This window comes from Falco peregrinus, chromosome 2 (assembly GCF_023634155.1).
Source record: "Falco peregrinus isolate bFalPer1 chromosome 2, bFalPer1.pri, whole genome shotgun sequence".
Classification (NCBI taxonomy): domain Eukaryota; kingdom Metazoa; phylum Chordata; class Aves; order Falconiformes; family Falconidae; genus Falco; species Falco peregrinus.
This window is the reverse complement of record NC_073722.1, coordinates 83,479,365-83,497,856: the sequence shown is the minus strand read 5'-3', so window position 1 is coordinate 83,497,856 and position 18,492 is coordinate 83,479,365. Positions and strand designations below refer to the sequence as shown.

Below are 18,492 nucleotides of genomic sequence, written 5' to 3'. Positions count from 1 at the left end.
AAAGGCAGCCAAAACTCTTTTTCATCCTAATTGCTCTGCGGCCCGTTCCTCCTTCAAAAAGTGCCTTTGCTGAAATATTGCAGTGACAATAAATTTGGTATGTATTGAGAGGATAGCGTGATTATTTGGCTGTTTAGACTATATTTGCCCCTAAATGCAGAGCAAGGCTGATATCTGAACCTTGTGTGTTGATTCATTGCATGCATTTAGCCAAGAGGCTGGGACAGGTTTTTGGACACAAGTTACTAACAGTAACTTCCTTTTAAAGGTTATTGTTAATAATTTGCCTTCTTGATGGTGCTAAGTTTTCACTAGCTAGCAGGAAGGTCTTGGGGCTTGCCTTCTTCCTAGAGTCTCCTGGAAACTATGCCTGGCTGGATGGCACCAGTGGTTCGGTGGTCACTGGCAGCTGTATTTGGGGACAGCTCAGGGAGGACAGCATTGACAATAGGCAGAAAGCCTCCCCTTGCAGGGGCTGGGGTTGCCGTTAGACCTCTAACTGGTATGTGATACATACAGTATAGGAAAGCATCTTTTTGGGTTTCTCTTCCAGTTGATTGGAGGCTGCTGTTACGTTTCAGTTCTCTTGAGGTGTTTCGTCATCTCATGCTGTGTTTGAGGGAATCTGACATGAATACAGTTCTTTTACATATGGTGCCAAAAAAAGCAAGGCAGTAATAATTTCCACCTGGTTTTCGTTCCTTTCTTTAACCTTACCTGTTGCTATCAGATCTGAGCTCTTGAGCTGTGTGAAGCACCAAAATACGAGGGGCAGGCTAGCCCAGGTGATGTTACAGCTCTGCAAAGCAGGGGAAGTTTCAGCTCATAAAGTCTTGATTTGCTGTGTGATTGGTTGGGGTTTTTTTAATTTTTACCTTATGGAAATGAATATTCAATATCAACTAAAATGCAACGTAACAAATGGAAGGGGCTAATAAGGAACACAGCCTGTGCTCCAAGCCTCCAAAGGCATCCTTATTTCCAGTGGGCGATCTGCTACATTAATAGATTGACATTTAAACATTTGGTGTGGAAGAGAAAAAATGTGTCACTGGTTGCTGCATAAACCAGTTTTTGATTCATTCATAATCTTTATGTAGAAGTCAATTAAAGATCTTACTGGAAAGCAGATGCTCATGGGACAAAAGACCACTCCTGATTTCTCACTCAATAGAAATACAGTTTCCCATCAAAGTCAATAGAGAGTAATATTCCACAGAGCTTTTTCCTGTAGTGACAATGATTTTAATGACAGATTAAATCTCTTCTAATTTTTAGTATATACAATATATAGTAACTACCTGGGTTTTTTTTAAGTCTTGTGAGCTACATCATGGCTGGCATTATTTTGCAGCTAAGCCTTCCTGCAGACTGCCTGGCATAGGCTGTACTTATGTGCATACCCATTTCTAAGCAGGACCTACAGACACCTCATGGGACAAAAGGGAGGGAAACAGCAGTACTGTGGGCATATACCCTTCTCCCCAACAGTACTTAGCACTGTAGCAAATAAAAAAAATAAAATAATAATTTAAAAATACAAAATGCAGCCCCAATCCGAAGCTATAAGAGCTGGGCGCAGGGCGAGCGCTGGCACAGCGAGGTAGGTGTCAGCTCCCCAGTGACAGACCTGTTTTCTTACAGGTTTGCTTGGGCTCCCTGGCCCTCCTGAGCCTGTGCATCTTTTATCCTCACCAAGCTGTGATCACACTGATTTGTGCCCAGAACATCTTTCATCCACGTGTTCCGAGCTGTGGCTGCAGCAAACAGCTGTTCCCCAGGTCAGGCTATGAGACAGACAGGCGAGCAGGGGCGGGAGCTCTGGGGCTGGGCCAGGCAGGGGGCTGCAGGGTGGGGGTGCACAGCCAAGCTCTGTCCCAGGGCAGCACCCCACACACACCCCCGCTCAGTGAGGGTGGGCAGCTTACTGCTGGGGGGAAAGCAGCCATGTACATGGCAATCGATTTTCCTGCTATTTTTCCTTTTAATTACAAATGCCTATTTCAGTTGAAAAGCAGTTTGATTTGGGGGATAGTCTCTTTCAATTTTTACAGAAAAGTGCAACACTTCCAACTGGTCTCTTGCCTAGAAAACACTACTTTATTAAGTTTTTCTTATTTTATTCTTTTTTTTTTTTTAATGACTACCAAGATAGTTGCTGGTAGCTATATCTGTTGTCACTGTTATTAGAACCCTCCAACTCTGTGCTGATTATCCACAATCAAAATCCGCCTTTATTACCATATCCTTTTGGTAAGTTTGGTCTAGTTGGTATCAGATATTCTCTAGCAAAGAGTTCAGGTTGTTAAGACTTAAAAGACCTCTGAGAGCACCCTGTGCGCTACCTCTGTGAGGAGGTGAAGACATGGACTCCTGAATCCGACCAGAAGACCCTTTATTAGTCTAAACCCCATGCTTATATATCCTCATTCATTGTTCACATGCAACATATTAAAACATCATTGGTTAATCAATACTGTTCACACACTTCTTGGCTACATATAATTGGTTAATTACTAAGCTACAAATGCACTGAACTTCTTGTATTTTTTTTCCTCTCTTCTTTCTTATCTCTGTGAGTCTTATGTTTTCAGCCAGCAGCCGAGACGTGGTATTGCACATCCACTCCGGCCTTGCTTCATATCCCGTTTTTCTTCAGGCGTTCAGCCAACCTTATCTTACTTTCTTTCTTCTTTAGCCTTCAAGGTCCTTCACAGGCATCGTGGCCCCCAGCACTTGCTATAAAGCTCTCTACACCTCTGCTGCAGATCCAGTTCCCAAAGGCACAGGGCTGGGCTGTGCATCTCCATCACAGATGGACAGGTTTTGTGTTCTTAAAACTTGCCGGGGAGCTAATTCTCCTCTTGGTTTTGGAGCTGCAATATTAGGATTAGTGGCCATGCACCGATGAACTGGAGAGAGGACTTGGTCCCCAGCAGCTGCCTGGAAAGTGGAGCTCATGAAGATGGACGGAGTTACAAGCTGGCTGTCAGCCCAGCCCACCAGTCCCACAGCTCGGGAAGCAGAGGCAGAGTGGGTGTCCAATCCGTGAACAGCTGGCAAAGCTGATGTCCTCAACAGACCCATGTAGTCAGCATAGCTGTGCGGAATTGTCAGGTCTAGCAGGTATTGGGCAGCAAAATAAAGAAGTGAAACATTTTCAGAAGTGTAGGACTTAACCTTCCTCTTTGCACCAGCTGTTGTCTCACACACACGCTGGCTCAGGAACTGATGAGGATTCAGAGAGGGGAATGATTGAAAGATTGGAAAGCATCTCGGAGAGAGACAGCGAGAGAGTCAAAGAGTGCAATCCATGCCATGTATCGAAGGGAAATTTCATGGTGCTTTGATCACAACCCCTAAGCACTCAGGTGGGAATCATAAATTTAACAGATTCTTTAATCCATAGGCAAAGACGTGACCATCAGGGTATGAAGCTGTAGCTCTACAAATGCAGAACCAGAAGGGAGTTCCTTGTAGTGAGGGAACAAGTCATCAAGGATTGCAACAGGTTTGTCGCTTGTGGTTTCAGATGTTTTTCTGGAAGCAATGTTCTGGTTCAGGTGCTGCCACCAGCCTGGATGTAGGAAGTCAGAAGGTCTCTGCTCTGCATAAGTTTGAATTAGATGACCATGTTGGTGTCAAAAAAATAAGGCGGCAGTCTCTGGGTAAGGCTCTCTGTGAAAGAAAAGGCAAAAAATAACGTTCTCTGCTCTTACTCCTTTGAATAGGAACTGTTACATCTAAGGCATGCTAAGAACTGGTTCTAATGTGGTGCAAGTGCACAGACTGCAGTCATGTTATTTCTCGTTTCACTGAGATTAACAAAGAATACATTTCAAACTGTATATTGCTCATTGCCCATGAAAAGGCCTGACACAGAGTTCACTGAGCACTAAATCCTTCAGAGCTAGATTCTAATTTTAGCTACAGCAGAGCACATCCAAATAGTGCTACCTGCGGCGATCACTGTGGTTTTAGTGTCGCTGCATTTGAGCAGCTCAGACTTTCCTGTTACTTTTGCCTCGCAAGGAGTCCCATGAAACAGGGCCGGTCATCTCCTGTGCAAGCTTGTCCACACCAGGCAGTCTATGCTGCAGCTGAGAACTAAACTCACATCTCGCAAACGCTAGTCCAGAGTCTTAAAAGTGGGCTTACTCCTCATTTTGGACTAAATAATAAGAAAAAAATAAATTTTCTAAATGGCTGGTCTTTCAGAATATTCTATTAATCTTTGTTTTGGTGGTGGCTTCAACTTGGTGGTAGGGGTAGCAGCTCTGCCATCTTCTGCTTTTAATCCCAGTCAAGTGACTGGCAACTAAATTGCATGCTTTGAATAATTCTGTGTGTTTTCTCACTAGGATACTGAGCCACAGCCTTAACCTTCCCAGTAGTTCATGGCAGTTACAGCTGAGTTATTTGATTAAAATATTATTTTTACCAGCTACCTGAAAGTACTGCTGCAATCTGATTTATTCTTATTGATAGTGCCTGTTTGTTTAGTCTTTCAGATGAAATGAACTAACTGTTCATTTACTAATAATGCCAAGGGAACTATTGTATTCAAAAATAAAGGAGTATAATATGCAGCAAAACATGGGTGTTTTGCTTATGCAGTTGCATATATACACAGTGGAAATGATTTGGTGGCTTACGGTGTTAATCTGCTTGCTCTGCAAATGGATACTTGCAGCTTTCATATCAGCCCACAACTATCCCTCACTCCATGGAGGAAGCTGGTGTACCCAAGGCCAGAGAAGGAGCCTTTTGCTCTGAGATTACGTGCATGTTGTCGCAACTCTGCAAAATCTGGATTTCTCTGAATTTTCTGTTTCTCTGGAAAATACAGGGGACTAACAAAATGGAACATTTTAAATCCTCAGTTTTAAAGCAGTAGTTAGTGTTGAGTGCCTGGATTATGACACAAAAGTCTGATTTCAAAGCTGTACCACACAGCCAATATTCCTAATAAAATCAATGGGAGATGGGAATTCCAGTGAATATCAGGCCCTGGTGTGTCAGGGGAAAGACACACATGAAAGCTGCTTGTAGCTGGGCATCTATTTGGTATTCAGCATTCCCCAAATCTGAACTCGAGGTCTAAGCCATTAGTCCTTCCAAAATGTCTTTGCAAGGCTTACTCTCTTTAATAATGTTTTAGGGGTTTTTTGCATTTCTCAACAAGATACTGCCGGTTGAAATATGTTATTGAAAATGTAGTTTTCACTTCTTGCCATATATGGATACTCAGTTACACATAAAACTCAACGTAATTAAATTTTAACGCTGCCATAACAAAATTTGACTTTGCTTGTTAAAACCTCACTTATATCAGGCTACTCAGTAGAAAGGTTCTAACCTTGGAATGTGTTGCAGGGAAGACTGGAAATAAATAAAGAGAAAAGCAGGGAAAGCATCACAAGTGTATCCTCATTATTGCATTTATGTTGAAGGGCTTGTCTGCTTTTCTTCCTTCCAACAGATGAAGCAAAAAGGTTTTGGTTAAAATAAGTTTATCTTCTCAGCCTTTAATAGCTTGAAGCTAAAGCCCAGAGGGATAATATGACTCATTTTATTTTCTAAAGCAGAGATGCTACACAAATCTCTTCTGCTAGTACAGCCATATTCCCAAATCTTCCACTGATAACTGTGTGCAGCAACTTGATTGTCATACCTCTCCAACACCTGAGGCTGTACCTGATTTTCCTGTTTGGGCAGACACCTACTTCAGCTGTAAACTCTTCTGACATTTCTGACTGAGATAATTATAGTGCTCTGGGGCACTTCTGGCCTTCCCAAAAATAGATGGGAACAGGAACACATGCATTTCCAGGCAAAACTAAGAGGATGTTTGGGAGAATAGCATCTATGTTATGTGACACCTGCTGCAAGAGCATCGTGGAAGTGCCCATTTCATCTCCTGTCTTTCATTGTTTTTTCCCCGCTTCCCATCATTGAGTTTCTGTCTTCCCAGAAATCTTCTAATATTAAGAAACATTAATGGAAGTCCTTGCATGCATGTTATTTGTTTGTGTGAAAACTGTAGTGGATCAGGAACGCATTTTACATCAGGTGATCCAGTGTGACACCTTAGGAAGGTCCCAATAAACATTCTGATTCTTACACACTTACACTGTGCAAAGCTAAGGATGGATACAGTTTTCTGTGGGATTTGAGATCAAGCCATCATGTTGTTTTTGCTTAAAGTAGAAACCTGGTTTGCTGTGATTCAGGAAACAAACTTTTATTCAATTAAAGGAAGGTTACCTATTGTTAATTTTTGTAGAATAACCAGGTTACATTTCCTTCTCAAGACAGTAGAGCAAAAATGATGCATTTCTTAATACTTTTAAATGTATTTAAATAAAGAAAATTTGGTAACAAAGAAACAAAGTGCTGTTGAGGGGGGAAAATGCAAGCTGGACTGTGGCTAAAGCCTAGGGAACGCTTCTGCTGCTCCTCATCTGTAGCTGTGTTCACCAGATGGACCCACGAGAGCAAGGGCTAGTGAAGGGGATGGGTAGGCACTGCCCCTGGCAAGCATGGCGGTTCACAGACAGCAAGGTGATTTGGCCATGCATTGCAGTGGGTGAGGTAAGTTGTGAACACTTGTACAAGTTAAGCAGGAGTTTGTATTTTTTTTAATTTGATTTCAGGTAACTCCTACTGTTAAATTTATTTTTAAAAGAAAAAAAAAATAGGGAAGAAGCCAGGAGGTTGTAAGGGATGGCAAAGGCTATGCTCCAAGCATATAACCTTGTGATATATTACTCAAATTAAATTAAAGATTCTGTAAATCATTTCACTTCATTAAAGCCTCTAAAATAACAGCACAGCTTTTCAATGGCAGGGATTAATTTCTGAGGCAGTAGAGGGGCTTTTAGTTTCAGTGCCTGAGGTAACATGATTGAATCAAATAAATGAAGTACGTGACCTCTACCTAGCAAGGTTATAGTTATAGCAGGACTTACGCCTTAAGAAGATTTGTGCTGAAATACACAAGAATGGAAATTGCAAGAATCATAAATATCATAAAGAGGTGATATGACTTGCTTCTGGAGGAGGAAGGGTTAAAAGGTGCTGTTGGGATGTTCTTTCTATAGGCTGTTTCAGGTCATGTGTCCACAACTATAATGCCTCAGTAACCAGATGTTCTCTGCTGTTCTTATTAAAATGTATTGTTTAATTTTAAACAAATGTTTTAAATTAACTTAAAGGCAATGCTCTAGGCAAAATGAATTTCTAGAACCATTTTTCAGGTACTGGACAAAAGAAATGCTGGCCTACATTTTTGGAAAGGATGAGAGATTTCAAGTGCCTCAATACATAAAATCAGATGCCATAGGAATGACATGGAATAGTTACTAGATGAAAATATGGTTCATTTGAAGAGGACTAAATTGTACATTAAAATTATCTAGCTCTCTAGAAAATTTACACTGTCTTTAAAAAATTTGAAATACTAGTTTTATCTTAGAGTTTGCTCTTATATTGGGGACCATGTGTCTTTTTTTTTTTATAGTATCCTTTACTCCAAAATTCTAAACGCAATCAAGATTTTTTGAAGATCAAGACTTTCCTTTGGCTACGTCAGACAGAATTAAAGGTACCTGTTGCATCTAGGAACACTGGAACATGTGCAAGGCTGTAGAGCCCTGCTCTTAGATGGGGGTTAAGTTTCAGACATTAAAGCAACTGGGCTTGGACCAACCAGGCAGAAAAGGGTGGAAGTGAAATAAATCCTGGAGTGATGAAATTACTTTGGGCAACTTAATGAAAAAAAAAAAAAATGCTCAGATCCCACTGAGCCATTAAATGACTGATTTCCACATGGAAGCACCCATCTCTGCTGACAAGCCTTTGACAAAACTGTTTCTTTATTTTCATGTGGAATGGCTCTTGACCAAAAGATTAAAAAGACTGAGGGGACAAAGGGACAGGACAGGTTATGAGCCCAACAGACAAGAGAAAATATGTTGAAAAAGAAGACTGAAGTGCTTGTGTATTCATTAAACATGAAAGTAGCATTTGCAGATGACTGGGTTGCTTAATACTCAGGCTAAGTTGACGGTAAATGAATTGCATCAGGAGCACAAATACTTTTAAATCTTCTGATATATCACTCTAAAATATTGAAAGAATGTGCCAATACCCTTAGTGCCACAGTCATCCTCCGCTGTTGTTTCTTTCATTTGCGACTTCAGAACTCTGAAACCCTCTCCATTTCTAAAATTAGCTGTAATGGGTCCAAAGAGAAAAGCTTGACTATTGCTTTCCTTAAATCCTTTCCCCAGTTCTATCAAGCTACGTTATATCCCTCCAAACACTGCATAGTCCACCTCTAAGTTACTCTGGTTGTTGCTAAGGTAAGCAACTTCAGTACAACCTGTTTTCCAAAGGCTGGTGTTCAGAGCCAGCTGTTGATTGTGCGTTCGGCAAAGGACAAGAGTCTGACAAGTTTTCTGTTCACTCTAGGGAGCAAAGACCCCCCTGCTTCCTACTGAGACCCTTTGTAAGGGGTAAGAGCAGTTACCTGTTAATGCTCTCCACGGCAGGGCAGAAGCAGAGGCAGGGAGTGCAGTGCTGGCTCTCCTTGCCGGGGAGAACAGCAGAGCCAAGACTGGTGGATCCTTGCTGGTCTTTTTGCGTGGGACCACACAAAAATGGGAAGACTTAACACAGAATCAGTGTTCATAGAGAATACACTGTTAAGTCTGTAATGGGAATGTACAAACGAACTCTAAAAATTTTAATGTGTATGCTTTAGGGCTAATTAAAATTAAATCCTAATTCAGGAAGCTCTTATTCCATGCACCACAGGCTCTAGCTGGGTTTTGCCACACACTACCAAACTGCCTCCACTTTTGAAGTAATCATGCCAAGAAAAGAAAGAGCATAGTATACCCATTGTACAGGTCCATTTCTTTCATTCAGTTCCTGGGGATTCAATGGCAGAATTAATTGCAAAATAAAATGCGTGTAACTGGATTAATTAACAGTACATTTCAAGATCCTGAAATACAGGATTAGCCGCAGGGTAAATGCACAATGCAGGTTTTTCCTGCAAACAGAACAAGTGCTATTTTTGGAGCTTTATCTGTACTTCATTGAGGTGTGTGTGCCTTGCTTAAAAAGCTGCTAGGATAAGAAATGGGGCTTTGAAGGGGGAAGATAAATACTATAATTAGGGCTGCAGGACAACAGAAAGATTAGTCTTAAATACAAAACAATTTGAGTGAAGTTGCTTGAAAGATAATTATACCTAAAATTGCTTGCATGGGTCTAATATTTTCTTTCCAAGGACTTACAAGACTCGTTGAATATTTATGGGCCTGGAACATAAGACTGGATGAAATTTAAAACATAAATTCAACAGCAATTCATTATGATGGAATTCCCCAGCAGTTGTTGCCCCAACCTTTTAGCTTTAATAGACAGGATTTATGTTGCAGAACACAAGCCTGTGTAATAAATGGTAGCAAAGCTGAATGCCCTTGATTGATGAACGCTGCCTTGTTTGATGACTGTGGAGTAGTCCTGAGGGCTGATCTCACTATTTTGGTTGTTTGGGTTTTGGTTTTTTTTCCTCTTGATGCATATATTGCAGAAGTGTTGTTTGTGCTTCTGGTATGGTTATCACATGCAAATGAGCATGCTGTTTCCCAGATGCAAATTTCATATTTATAAATTAAATACAATCTGAAAAATCATATGTTAATTACATTCTGAGGGTGTAGCTGAATTTCTCACTTGAACATGTTTTGTTTTGCTGGAAATAGAGCAAATTCCAGATCAATGTATTTAGTTGCTTGAAGCTTGGTAATGAATGTATCATGCTTTAGAAAAAGCTTTCTGATTATTACTGTTACTAATGATTTACCATCAGCTCAATAGTTAGACATCTATCCCACATTATGTACTTGTTTGTTTTTAATAATCTGTATTTCTCAGAAAACAACCAATACTGCAGGAAGGGGGTTGGGGAATGGCTAAGGATCAAAGACAAACAAGCAAGTTATCAGAAATACAGTGGCACAGGAGATAGGAGAAGATTTAGGAGGAACAAAACTCCTTGAAGTGTGCTCAGTTAGCTATAAAATGGTCTTTTTTTTCTTTAATGCCTATAAAGGTCCCATACCACATACATTATGCTGTACATCCATGTTGTAGGGGTTCCTCTTTCAGTATATAGTTTGCTGTGGCCAAAAGAGAGACTGCAGTCCCATGATAGGCCTCACTGGTAACGGAGGCATCCAAAGAAGCATGGCTTCTCCAAAGGCAGCAGGGAAAACCCAACAGGCCAGTTCAGTTGCAGATTTAGAAACTTCAGTGGTAGATGTTGGCTGGTGCCATTTAAACAGAATGAGCGTAGACGTACTTACATCCCAGCATGTCAAAGGACACGCCGGAAATAACTAGGAAAAATTGTGCTTAAAAGGGAGCATAGCAATTCTCCATTTCAGGTCAGGCCAGTTTTGCCCTTGAGGATTGTGTTATCGAAGGCAATGCTAAGCAGAAGCCCATTACAATAAAAGTTTCTTAATAAAGATTTCTTCTTTATATCTACTCTGAATCTACCCTCTTTTAGTTTAAAACCACTAAGCCTTCTCCTGTTGTTACAGGCTGCACTAAAACATCTGTCCCCATCCTTCTTACAAGCCCCCTTTAAGTACTGAAAGGCCACAATAAGGTCTCCCCAGAGCCTCTTCTCCGGGCTGAACAACCCCAATTCTCTCAGCCTGTCTTAGGGGAGGTGCTCCAGCCCTCTGATCGTTTTTGTGGCTCTCCTCTGGACCTGCTTTGCCAAGGACTCCGGAGCCGGATGCAGTACTCCAGGTGGGTGTCACGAGATCAGAGGGTCAGAATCGCTTCCCTCGACCTGCTGGTCATGCTTCATTGGGTGCTGCCCAGGATATGGTCAGCTTTCTGCCCTGCGAGCACAGGTTGCCGGCTCGTGTCCATTTTTTGACCCACTAGTACCCCCCAAGTCCCTCTCTGCAGGCCTGCTGTGGCCCCCTTCACCTCCCAGCCTGTACTGGCACATGTGCAGTAGCGTTACTGGCTCCCAGACCACAGCCGCCAAGAAGTCAGAGAGCTCTCGCTCTGTGTGTTGAATGTGCAGCCGCAGTACAACTGGGGCACAAACTCACGGAGTTTTATGTTCTTAAGTGCAGAAGGCTGCAGAGGGACTCGTAACAGAGGAGATGAGAGCTGGTGAGAGCTGAAACCTGCCAAAGGGCAAGACGTGCCTCCAGAAAACTCAAACAGGACCTTTGTTTTCCCAAAAACCAAAAAAAAAATACCAAAGGTCTGCAAACTTTGGAGTTTGGAGTAAGTGAGCCAAGGAACTGCATGTCCAAAATTTTCAAAAACATGGGTTCTTATTAGAAGAGGCCCCTTAAAACCAGGCTGTTTCACTCACAAATCCTGAAGGACAGGACCAAGTCTGCTGGATTACAAAAGCCCTGTAAGGCTCACTGTCTAGGCACCGCCGCACTACCCTCTTAAGAGCCTCAAAAAGGTGGATTCTTGGATAACTAAGGCCGGGACAGGTGATAAGTCAGACACTGCTGAGGGGACAAAATGTTATCAGGACCCTCTTTGTTGAGATTGGGAGGTATAACAGGTGGACAGAAGTGAGTATTAAAGACATCTGTATTAGCCATAGCAAAAAAGAGATTTTAATTCGAAAGTATGAAATATGCATGAAAATCAATCATTAACCTCGCTTCTTTATGGTAGTTTAGTTATGATCAAGCAAATAAAAACTTTTAGGAAAATTATACCCATTCTTAAACCACTGTATGAGACTTACTTTGTACAGCTTACAACATTCAAACAAGTTGAGAGTACACTTAAGAATTCAACCAGTATGGGTTTTGATCCTGTAATTACACTAAAAGATAGTGTCGGGAAGAATGCAGCTTAATTCCTATGCTTTGTCAAAGCCATGATTCCTGCCATTTGAAGAACACCACCTGTACAACGCATGGAGTCCTTCAAGATACAGCAACTAGTAACAGCTTTCTGAATGTAATCAGTAGCTGCCTGTTGAGTTGTCTCAGAGAGCGCCCAGAGGTACTGCACACAGCTTAGATACTGTAAAGAAACCGCAGTACATAAAACCCCACATACAAAGTTGCATGCTGTTAACGTGGTCCTCGACTTGCATGCAGATATGACACATGACACTGGAAAACTCGGCCCATGTTAAAAGGAAGGAAACAGGAAATAAAAATACTAAAAAAAAATTAAAAACTCAATCCTCTATCGCCATCCAATGGAAATTAATGAGATGACATCCCAGCACAGAATGCAACCTACCATAGAAATCATTAAGCTATTAACTATTTTAATGTAACTATGATCAGAAAAAGTGTCCGCATACTACTCCATAATATTTAGGTATGCTTTGCTAAATTTAAGGTTAATGTTAAAGAAAATGTATTTTTAAATAAGAAATGTGAAGTGCTGAAGCAGCTAAGTGGCAGAACCAGGCCTCATCCCTAGCGTAGCCCTAATCCAGGGCTGGTTTAAAACCAAGTCCAGTTAATCAGTGGGAGAACAGAGAAGCAACAGATATCAACTTGTGCACACAGGTGCTCTCAGAAACACAGGCTTTTTTAGGAAAATTGGTATATGTGAATAGGAATTGCTTGTTTAAAGACTAAGCGTGCTTGTTAAAACAGGCAGAAAGAAGATCAAAATCCGAGGAGGAGCCTGGAACCAAGGCACAGACTGGAACGGAACAGATCCATCACCTAGGACAGAGTCAGGCGATGGATTTGCAGAGCTGACAGGTCCAAGAAAACTCCTAAAAACTTCAGACATGGACTAATGATCCGGTAAGCGTATATAAGCTGTGCTGTATCCCTTGGTTCTCTGCCACTCGCTGGGGTGGTGGCCCAGCTCTGAGTCGTGACTAAAGCAAGCCCAGCGGTACCCACGTCTGTGTGGATTTTGCCTTTACCAGTCAATACTGCTATCGTTGCCATTTAAATAACTGACAACATCAAGTGTTACTAACAGAAACTGATAATCGTGGAGTTTCACTTCCAATGGAGTGGACACTTCCAATCTAACTTAACCACATGTGTGGTGGAAATCAAACTAGCTATGTACTTTTTCCAGACAGCAGAAGAAATTGCTCGTTGCATGCAATGCAATTTGATCGCTTTCAGAATGCCTCTCCTGGATGAGACTGTTTGCTCCTTGCAAGTTTCTCTTCCTCTCCGTTGAAAATATAAGGAGAGAGAACAACCGGTTCAGACCGAGTAATCCCAGTGGAGACTGGCAACATAAGTAAGGGTAAAAGGGAATTAGATACAGGAAAGCGGGGTTTGACCCCAGACATTACATTCATCATGCCACAGCCTCTGAATACAGAAAGGCTGCTAAATGACACAACAGTAAGAACGCTATCACCTCACTTCGGTGACAACAGGAGAAGCTCTCGTACCGACCCACTGTTCAGCTTTTGGCTTAGTTTAGCCTTTCAGCTTTTAAGAACAGAAAAGTTAAATCTGAGTTGCAACAAATCAGCAAGTTTAGTTCACACTAATACACAGAACTACACTATCTCCCAGAACAGATAGTAAGGACCCCACATGTTAGAAAGAAAGTCGGGACAGCATTACTGTTAGATTGCAACACTACCGGAATCGTTCCTGGTTTGTACTGAAGTACAACAGTAAGTCATAACATGTAAAAAAATGCAGAGGAGAGGTTTATGTAGCCAAGGACCACTTACTCCAACTTGTACCTGATAAATCAACTGAAATCTATTAATCAGGTATGCATTAACACACACCAAGCAAACGTAGTAAGATGCAATTTTAGGCTTAAGGGTCAGGTCAGTGGAGCCTTCCCTGGAGACAGGCTCTTTAACCAGCTCATCCCATTTGTCAGCCTCCTAGGATTTAAAGATGCAACCAAAGTCAAGTTTTGCCAGAGCAGCTGCTTGATTTCTAGTAGGAAAAGCCTGTTCACTCAGCAGATTTGCTCCTGAAATGCATCAATGAGTCCTTCTCCCAATTTCAGAGGGACCAGGCAAAGACTTGCCTCGCAAAAGTACCGGGTATAATATATATATACACACACAAAGAGGAGCTTGTCTGATCTGCCAGTGTAATAGATTTGTGTCCTATAAACTCTTCAAGAGTTTGTGGTGTTTAAAACGCTCTGAATTCAGCCATCCCTTGTTCCCACAAATCTCATAGCAGGCATACGGTGATGGAAAGGCTATGAGAGCATCCATCCAAGAATGGCAGAATAGCATCTTACCGTGTCTGTCGGCTTCTGGAGTCACACGACTGGCAGCTTTATCCAAGAGTTGTTTAAACGGCTTGTGCTCTGCATCCTGCTGCTGCTCTCCTGTTACGTCCGTGGCATCAGTGCTCAAATCTGCAAGTGGCGAGCAAGGAAAGCGGTCTATGAACACACAAGTGTTATGGCCTGTGGCAAGCTGAGGAAGTGAAAAGACAGAATCTTTCAGCCAGCAGGGTAAGAACGTAACAAACAGGGAGAGCGTGTACAGCTGGGGTCAAGTGACCGACAGGGAATAAAATACACTGTGCAGCACGCTAAGCAGCCCTCCCATGTACGGGGTTTGGCTTGGTGTCCCAGAAGGACCGTTTCCAACTTCCAAGAAAGCGTTACCCTGAAAGGTAGATGCGCTTAAGGCAAAAAGCCAAAAGCAAACCCCTCAAAGACCAGAACCATTTTTAGGAACACAGGAGTTAAGCCTAAAATTGGTTGAAAGCTGCCTCCTACCTCTTCCCCCGCCACCTTTCCCCCTTCAACATCAGCACATTTCCTTGTGATCCCTTTTCACAAAAAAAAAACTGAGGCCTGTGGTATCAGCTCGGTAACAAAGCACCACAATGCGCTTGCTGGCTACATGCTCTCTTAGAAGGCTGACAGCTTCTCCACACAGAACAGCCGAGGCTTCCAGTCTCTCTGGCCTTCCCACGCCCTGTGAAACGTGAGGAAGGCAAAGACCGGTAACATCTCGGGGGTTCGGGAGGAAGTCAAGATGCACTACATCTAGAGCCCAACGCATTACCCAAAGGAATTACCACAACAGAACAAGAGGCAGGTACAATCGGTAGACAGGCAGATAACATGCACGGCAGCAATACCCAGTCAGATGTGCAGGACTTCCAGTCACTTCATCCCTCAACTTTGTTTTGAATTTAGTTAAAAGGTAATCAGATTCTTAACGCTCATTCTGCTTTTATAACTGCTGGAGAAAGGTTAACATGTGGCATTGGCATTACAGTCAGAATTCAAATACAAAGATCACGGCAAAGCTGTGCCTTGCCAAGTGACTTCCAAAGCAGGCTCTGGAGCCTTTCAACAAGACTGAAATCTGGAGTCACAAGGGAACTCTGTGCCAGCTCTGTCAGTACAATTGAGCTCTCTGAAATGTAAGTGGGTTTAAACCTCAGCCTCGTTTACAATCTAGAAAAATAATACTGTCCGACTGGATGCGCTGGTTTAAGCGCCCAGCAGGCCTGGCTGCATAACCACAAGGGACCACCAATTCCTCCCCGGCAGCACAGCACTTGGAAGCAGCGGGCACACGGAGCCCCATGGGCCCTCGGCAAGTACAAAACTTATCCCTCCGTAGTCAGCAGTCTGGCTCACAAGCACAAGGCATACGTGGAAAAGTAACATCTAGACTGACCTTTAGTTTAGCTCCCCTTGATTTGTCAACGTACAATTCCGGATGAATCTCGGTACAAAGAAAAAAACAAAGAGCCCCGTTTCACTCGGAAGCAAATCCAAAGGCCTCTTCCCCTCGGCTGCTCCAGCCCAGGAGCTGACTGCCACGACGGAGGATCTGCGAGACACCTGAGCTGCTGCCACCCAACCCTCCCCGGTAGTTCAACGCTTGCCCTTTGTAATACTTTTTAAAGAAATCAGCAGTCGGGGACGAGGGGTGGGGATTTCCAGCCGCCGGCTTGCTTTCCTTTCCCTTGCCCGCTCGCAGGGGCGGGAAGAGGCTCCTGAGCCGCCCCCCTGCGACAGCGTTACCGCAGGCCCCAAGGCAGCCCCTGCGGCCCCAGCCCGCTGCCACGGCCCAGCCAGCGGCTGCGGGAAAGACAAAGCCCCGCGCAGAGCTGCGGCGGCTGCAGCGGCTCCCCGGGCACCCGGAGGCGGCGGCGGGGCGGCAGGGCGCCGCGGGCTAACCCCCCTCCCGGGCCCCGCCGCCGCAAGAGAGCACCGGGGCCGCCCCGCCGCCGCTCCTCACCGCCTCGCTGAGGCAGCAGCGCAGCTCCGAGAAATAAAAAAGGCAGCACCGTGAGGAGCCCGCTGACCACTGTCACTGCCGGGGAGACGGGAACCGCCGGTCCCCGGCCGGGCCGCCCGCCTCAGCCCGCCGCCGCCGCCCGGCGCTCCCTGCCGCGGCCGAGCGCCGGCCCGCCACGTGACAACCAGCCGGCCGCTGCCCGCCGGCCCCGGCCGCCCGCAGCCCGCCCGCAGCCCGGCCGCTCACCCAGCGCGCCGCCGCGCGTCCCGGCCCGGCACTCTTCCAGGCTCCCGGGGAACGTCTCGCACCACCGCCGCCGCCCCAGGGTGCCGCGCGGGCCGGAAATGAACCCACCTTCCGGGGCCGGGCCCCGCCCGCCGCCGGCCCCGCCCCCGCCCCGCCGGGCAGCGCGGCCCGGAGCCGGCCGAGGCGGGGCTGGGGCTCCCGCTCTGCGCGGGGGCGGGCAGGGGTTTGGTGCCGCCGCGGGCTCCTGCGAGCCTGCCGGCCCCCGGGTCTCTGCGGGGGTCATCGGCGGGGTGCGGGCTGTGCCGAGAGCGGCTACCGGGGGGGGGGGGGGGGGGGGGGCGGGGCGGGGAAAGGCAGGCGGAGGAAAGACCCCGCTGCCTTTCCCACCTTCCAGCCCTGCCGCGTACTCCGGACCCCTTCATTCTGGTAACACCTCACTTTCCCGTCACAGGGAACGGCTATGAGCTCAAGAGGTTAAACCGTGCAACAGCTCGTAATGGCTTACTTGTGCAGGGAAAAACTTGTATGAGCTTTTCCTAAGCCACACATATTTACACCACTCGCTTTTTTGTACTCAAAAAGTGCACTCCTGCAAAATCTCTTCTATTTAAAAAAATATATATTTAAAATCGCTGTTACTAACGTGCTTCGAAATGCATACAGAGCAAATGCACCCCTATTTCCCACAGCGAAACGGAATGCGTCATACAGAAAGGATTTAACAGCCTGAGCCACGTGGGTGCTTTTGTATACGGAGGCAGTAAGTATTAATGCCTGGGCTGCGAGTGGGAAAAGGGCAGAGCAATGTGAACCCTGCAGCCGCAGCGAGCAGCTCCCGTGGTCCGGTGGTGTAAACTGGGCTGGGATCTCGGCCCGTGCTCACGGTGCCAGTGCTCAGCATAGGGTTGGTGGAGCGCTGCTGCCATCTGGCGAAAATAATTGGGTACTGCAGCCGCCCGGTTGGTGGAGCGCTGCTGCCATCTAGCGAAAAATAATTGGGTAGCGCAGCCGCACGGCTCGAGGAGCGCTGCTGCCCTCTGGCGACCAAAAATTGGTACCAGACCACGGGGCTCGAACGCGTGTCCTCCGTGCGGGAAAGATTCTACCGACGGTGTGACGCAAAGCCGGGTCGTTCTGTATTCAGAGGCTGTGGCATGATGAATGTAATGTCTGGGGTCAAACCCCGCTTTCCTGTATCTAATTCCCTTTTACCCTTACTTATGTTGCCAGTCTCCACTGGGATTACTCGGTCTGAACCGGTTGTTCTCTCTCCTTATATTTTCAACGGAGAGGAAGAGAAACTTGCAAGGAGCAAACAGTCTCATCCAGGAGAGGCATTCTGAAAGCGATCAAATTGCATTGCATGCAACGAGCAATTTCTTCTGCTGTCTGGAAAAAGTACATAGCTAGTTTGATTTCCACCACACATGTGGTTAAGTTAGATTGGAAGTGTCCACTCCATTGGAAGTGAAACTCCACGATTATCAGTTTCTGTTAGTAACACTTGATGTTGTCAGTTATTTAAATGGCAACGATAGCAGTATTGACTGGTAAAGGCAAAATCCACACAGACGTGGGTACCGCTGGGCTTGCTTTAGTCACGACTCAGAGCTGGGCCACCACCCCAGCGAGTGGCAGAGAACCAAGGGATACAGCACAGCTTATATACGCTTACCGGATCATTAGTCCATGTCTGAAGTTTTTAGGAGTTTTCTTGGACCTGTCAGCTCTGCAAATCCATCGCCTGACTCTGTCCTAGGTGATGGATCTGTTCCGTTCCAGTCTGTGCCTTGGTTCCAGGCTCCTCCTCGGATTTTGATCTTCTTTCTGCCTGTTTTAACAAGCACGCTTAGTCTTTAAACAAGCAATTCCTATTCACATATACCAATTTTCCTAAAAAAGCCTGTGTTTCTGAGAGCACCTGTGTGCACAAGTTGATACCTGTTGCTTCTCTGTTCTCCCACTGATTAACTGGACTTGGTTTTAAACCA

At 44.9% G+C, this 18,492-nt stretch overlaps 1 protein-coding gene across 10 annotated transcripts; it reads right to left on the bottom strand.

Moving 5' to 3' along the window:
• Positions 1-2,378: 2,378 nt before the first annotated feature.
• Positions 2,379-16,814, bottom strand: LOC106112985 (translation initiation factor IF-2-like). Of its 10 annotated transcripts, none has more exons than XR_008745759.1 (4): positions 16,502-16,615; positions 15,689-15,736; positions 14,284-14,974; positions 2,379-3,678 (listed from the first exon to the last, which is right to left on the bottom strand). XR_008745759.1 is itself a non-coding variant. In XM_055795664.1 (3 exons), the coding sequence occupies exons 1-3, from the start codon at positions 16,782-16,784 to the stop codon at positions 3,623-3,625; spliced, it is 459 nt and encodes a 152-aa protein (XP_055651639.1). In that variant the 5' UTR covers positions 16,785-16,814; the 3' UTR covers positions 2,379-3,622. The 10 variants fall into 10 exon arrangements, 2 of the variants coding, with proteins under 2 accessions (XP_055651639.1, XP_055651638.1); XR_008745763.1 differs by having other exon boundaries at positions 14,284-14,403; positions 16,502-16,614; XR_008745758.1 differs by lacking the exon at positions 16,502-16,615 and having other exon boundaries at positions 14,284-14,464; positions 14,773-16,473.
• Positions 16,815-18,492: the final 1,678 nt, after the last annotated feature.

Coding starts and splice junctions, on each gene's coding strand:
- LOC106112985 (XM_055795663.1), bottom strand. CDS start 16,784: ATGACCCCCGCAGAGACCCGGGGGCCGGCAGGCTCGCAGGAGCCCGCG. Junction 14,404..16,501: donor GACGCGCGGCGGCGCGCTGG/GTGAGCGGCCGG, acceptor CGCCACTTGCAG/ATTTGAGCACTGATGCCACG.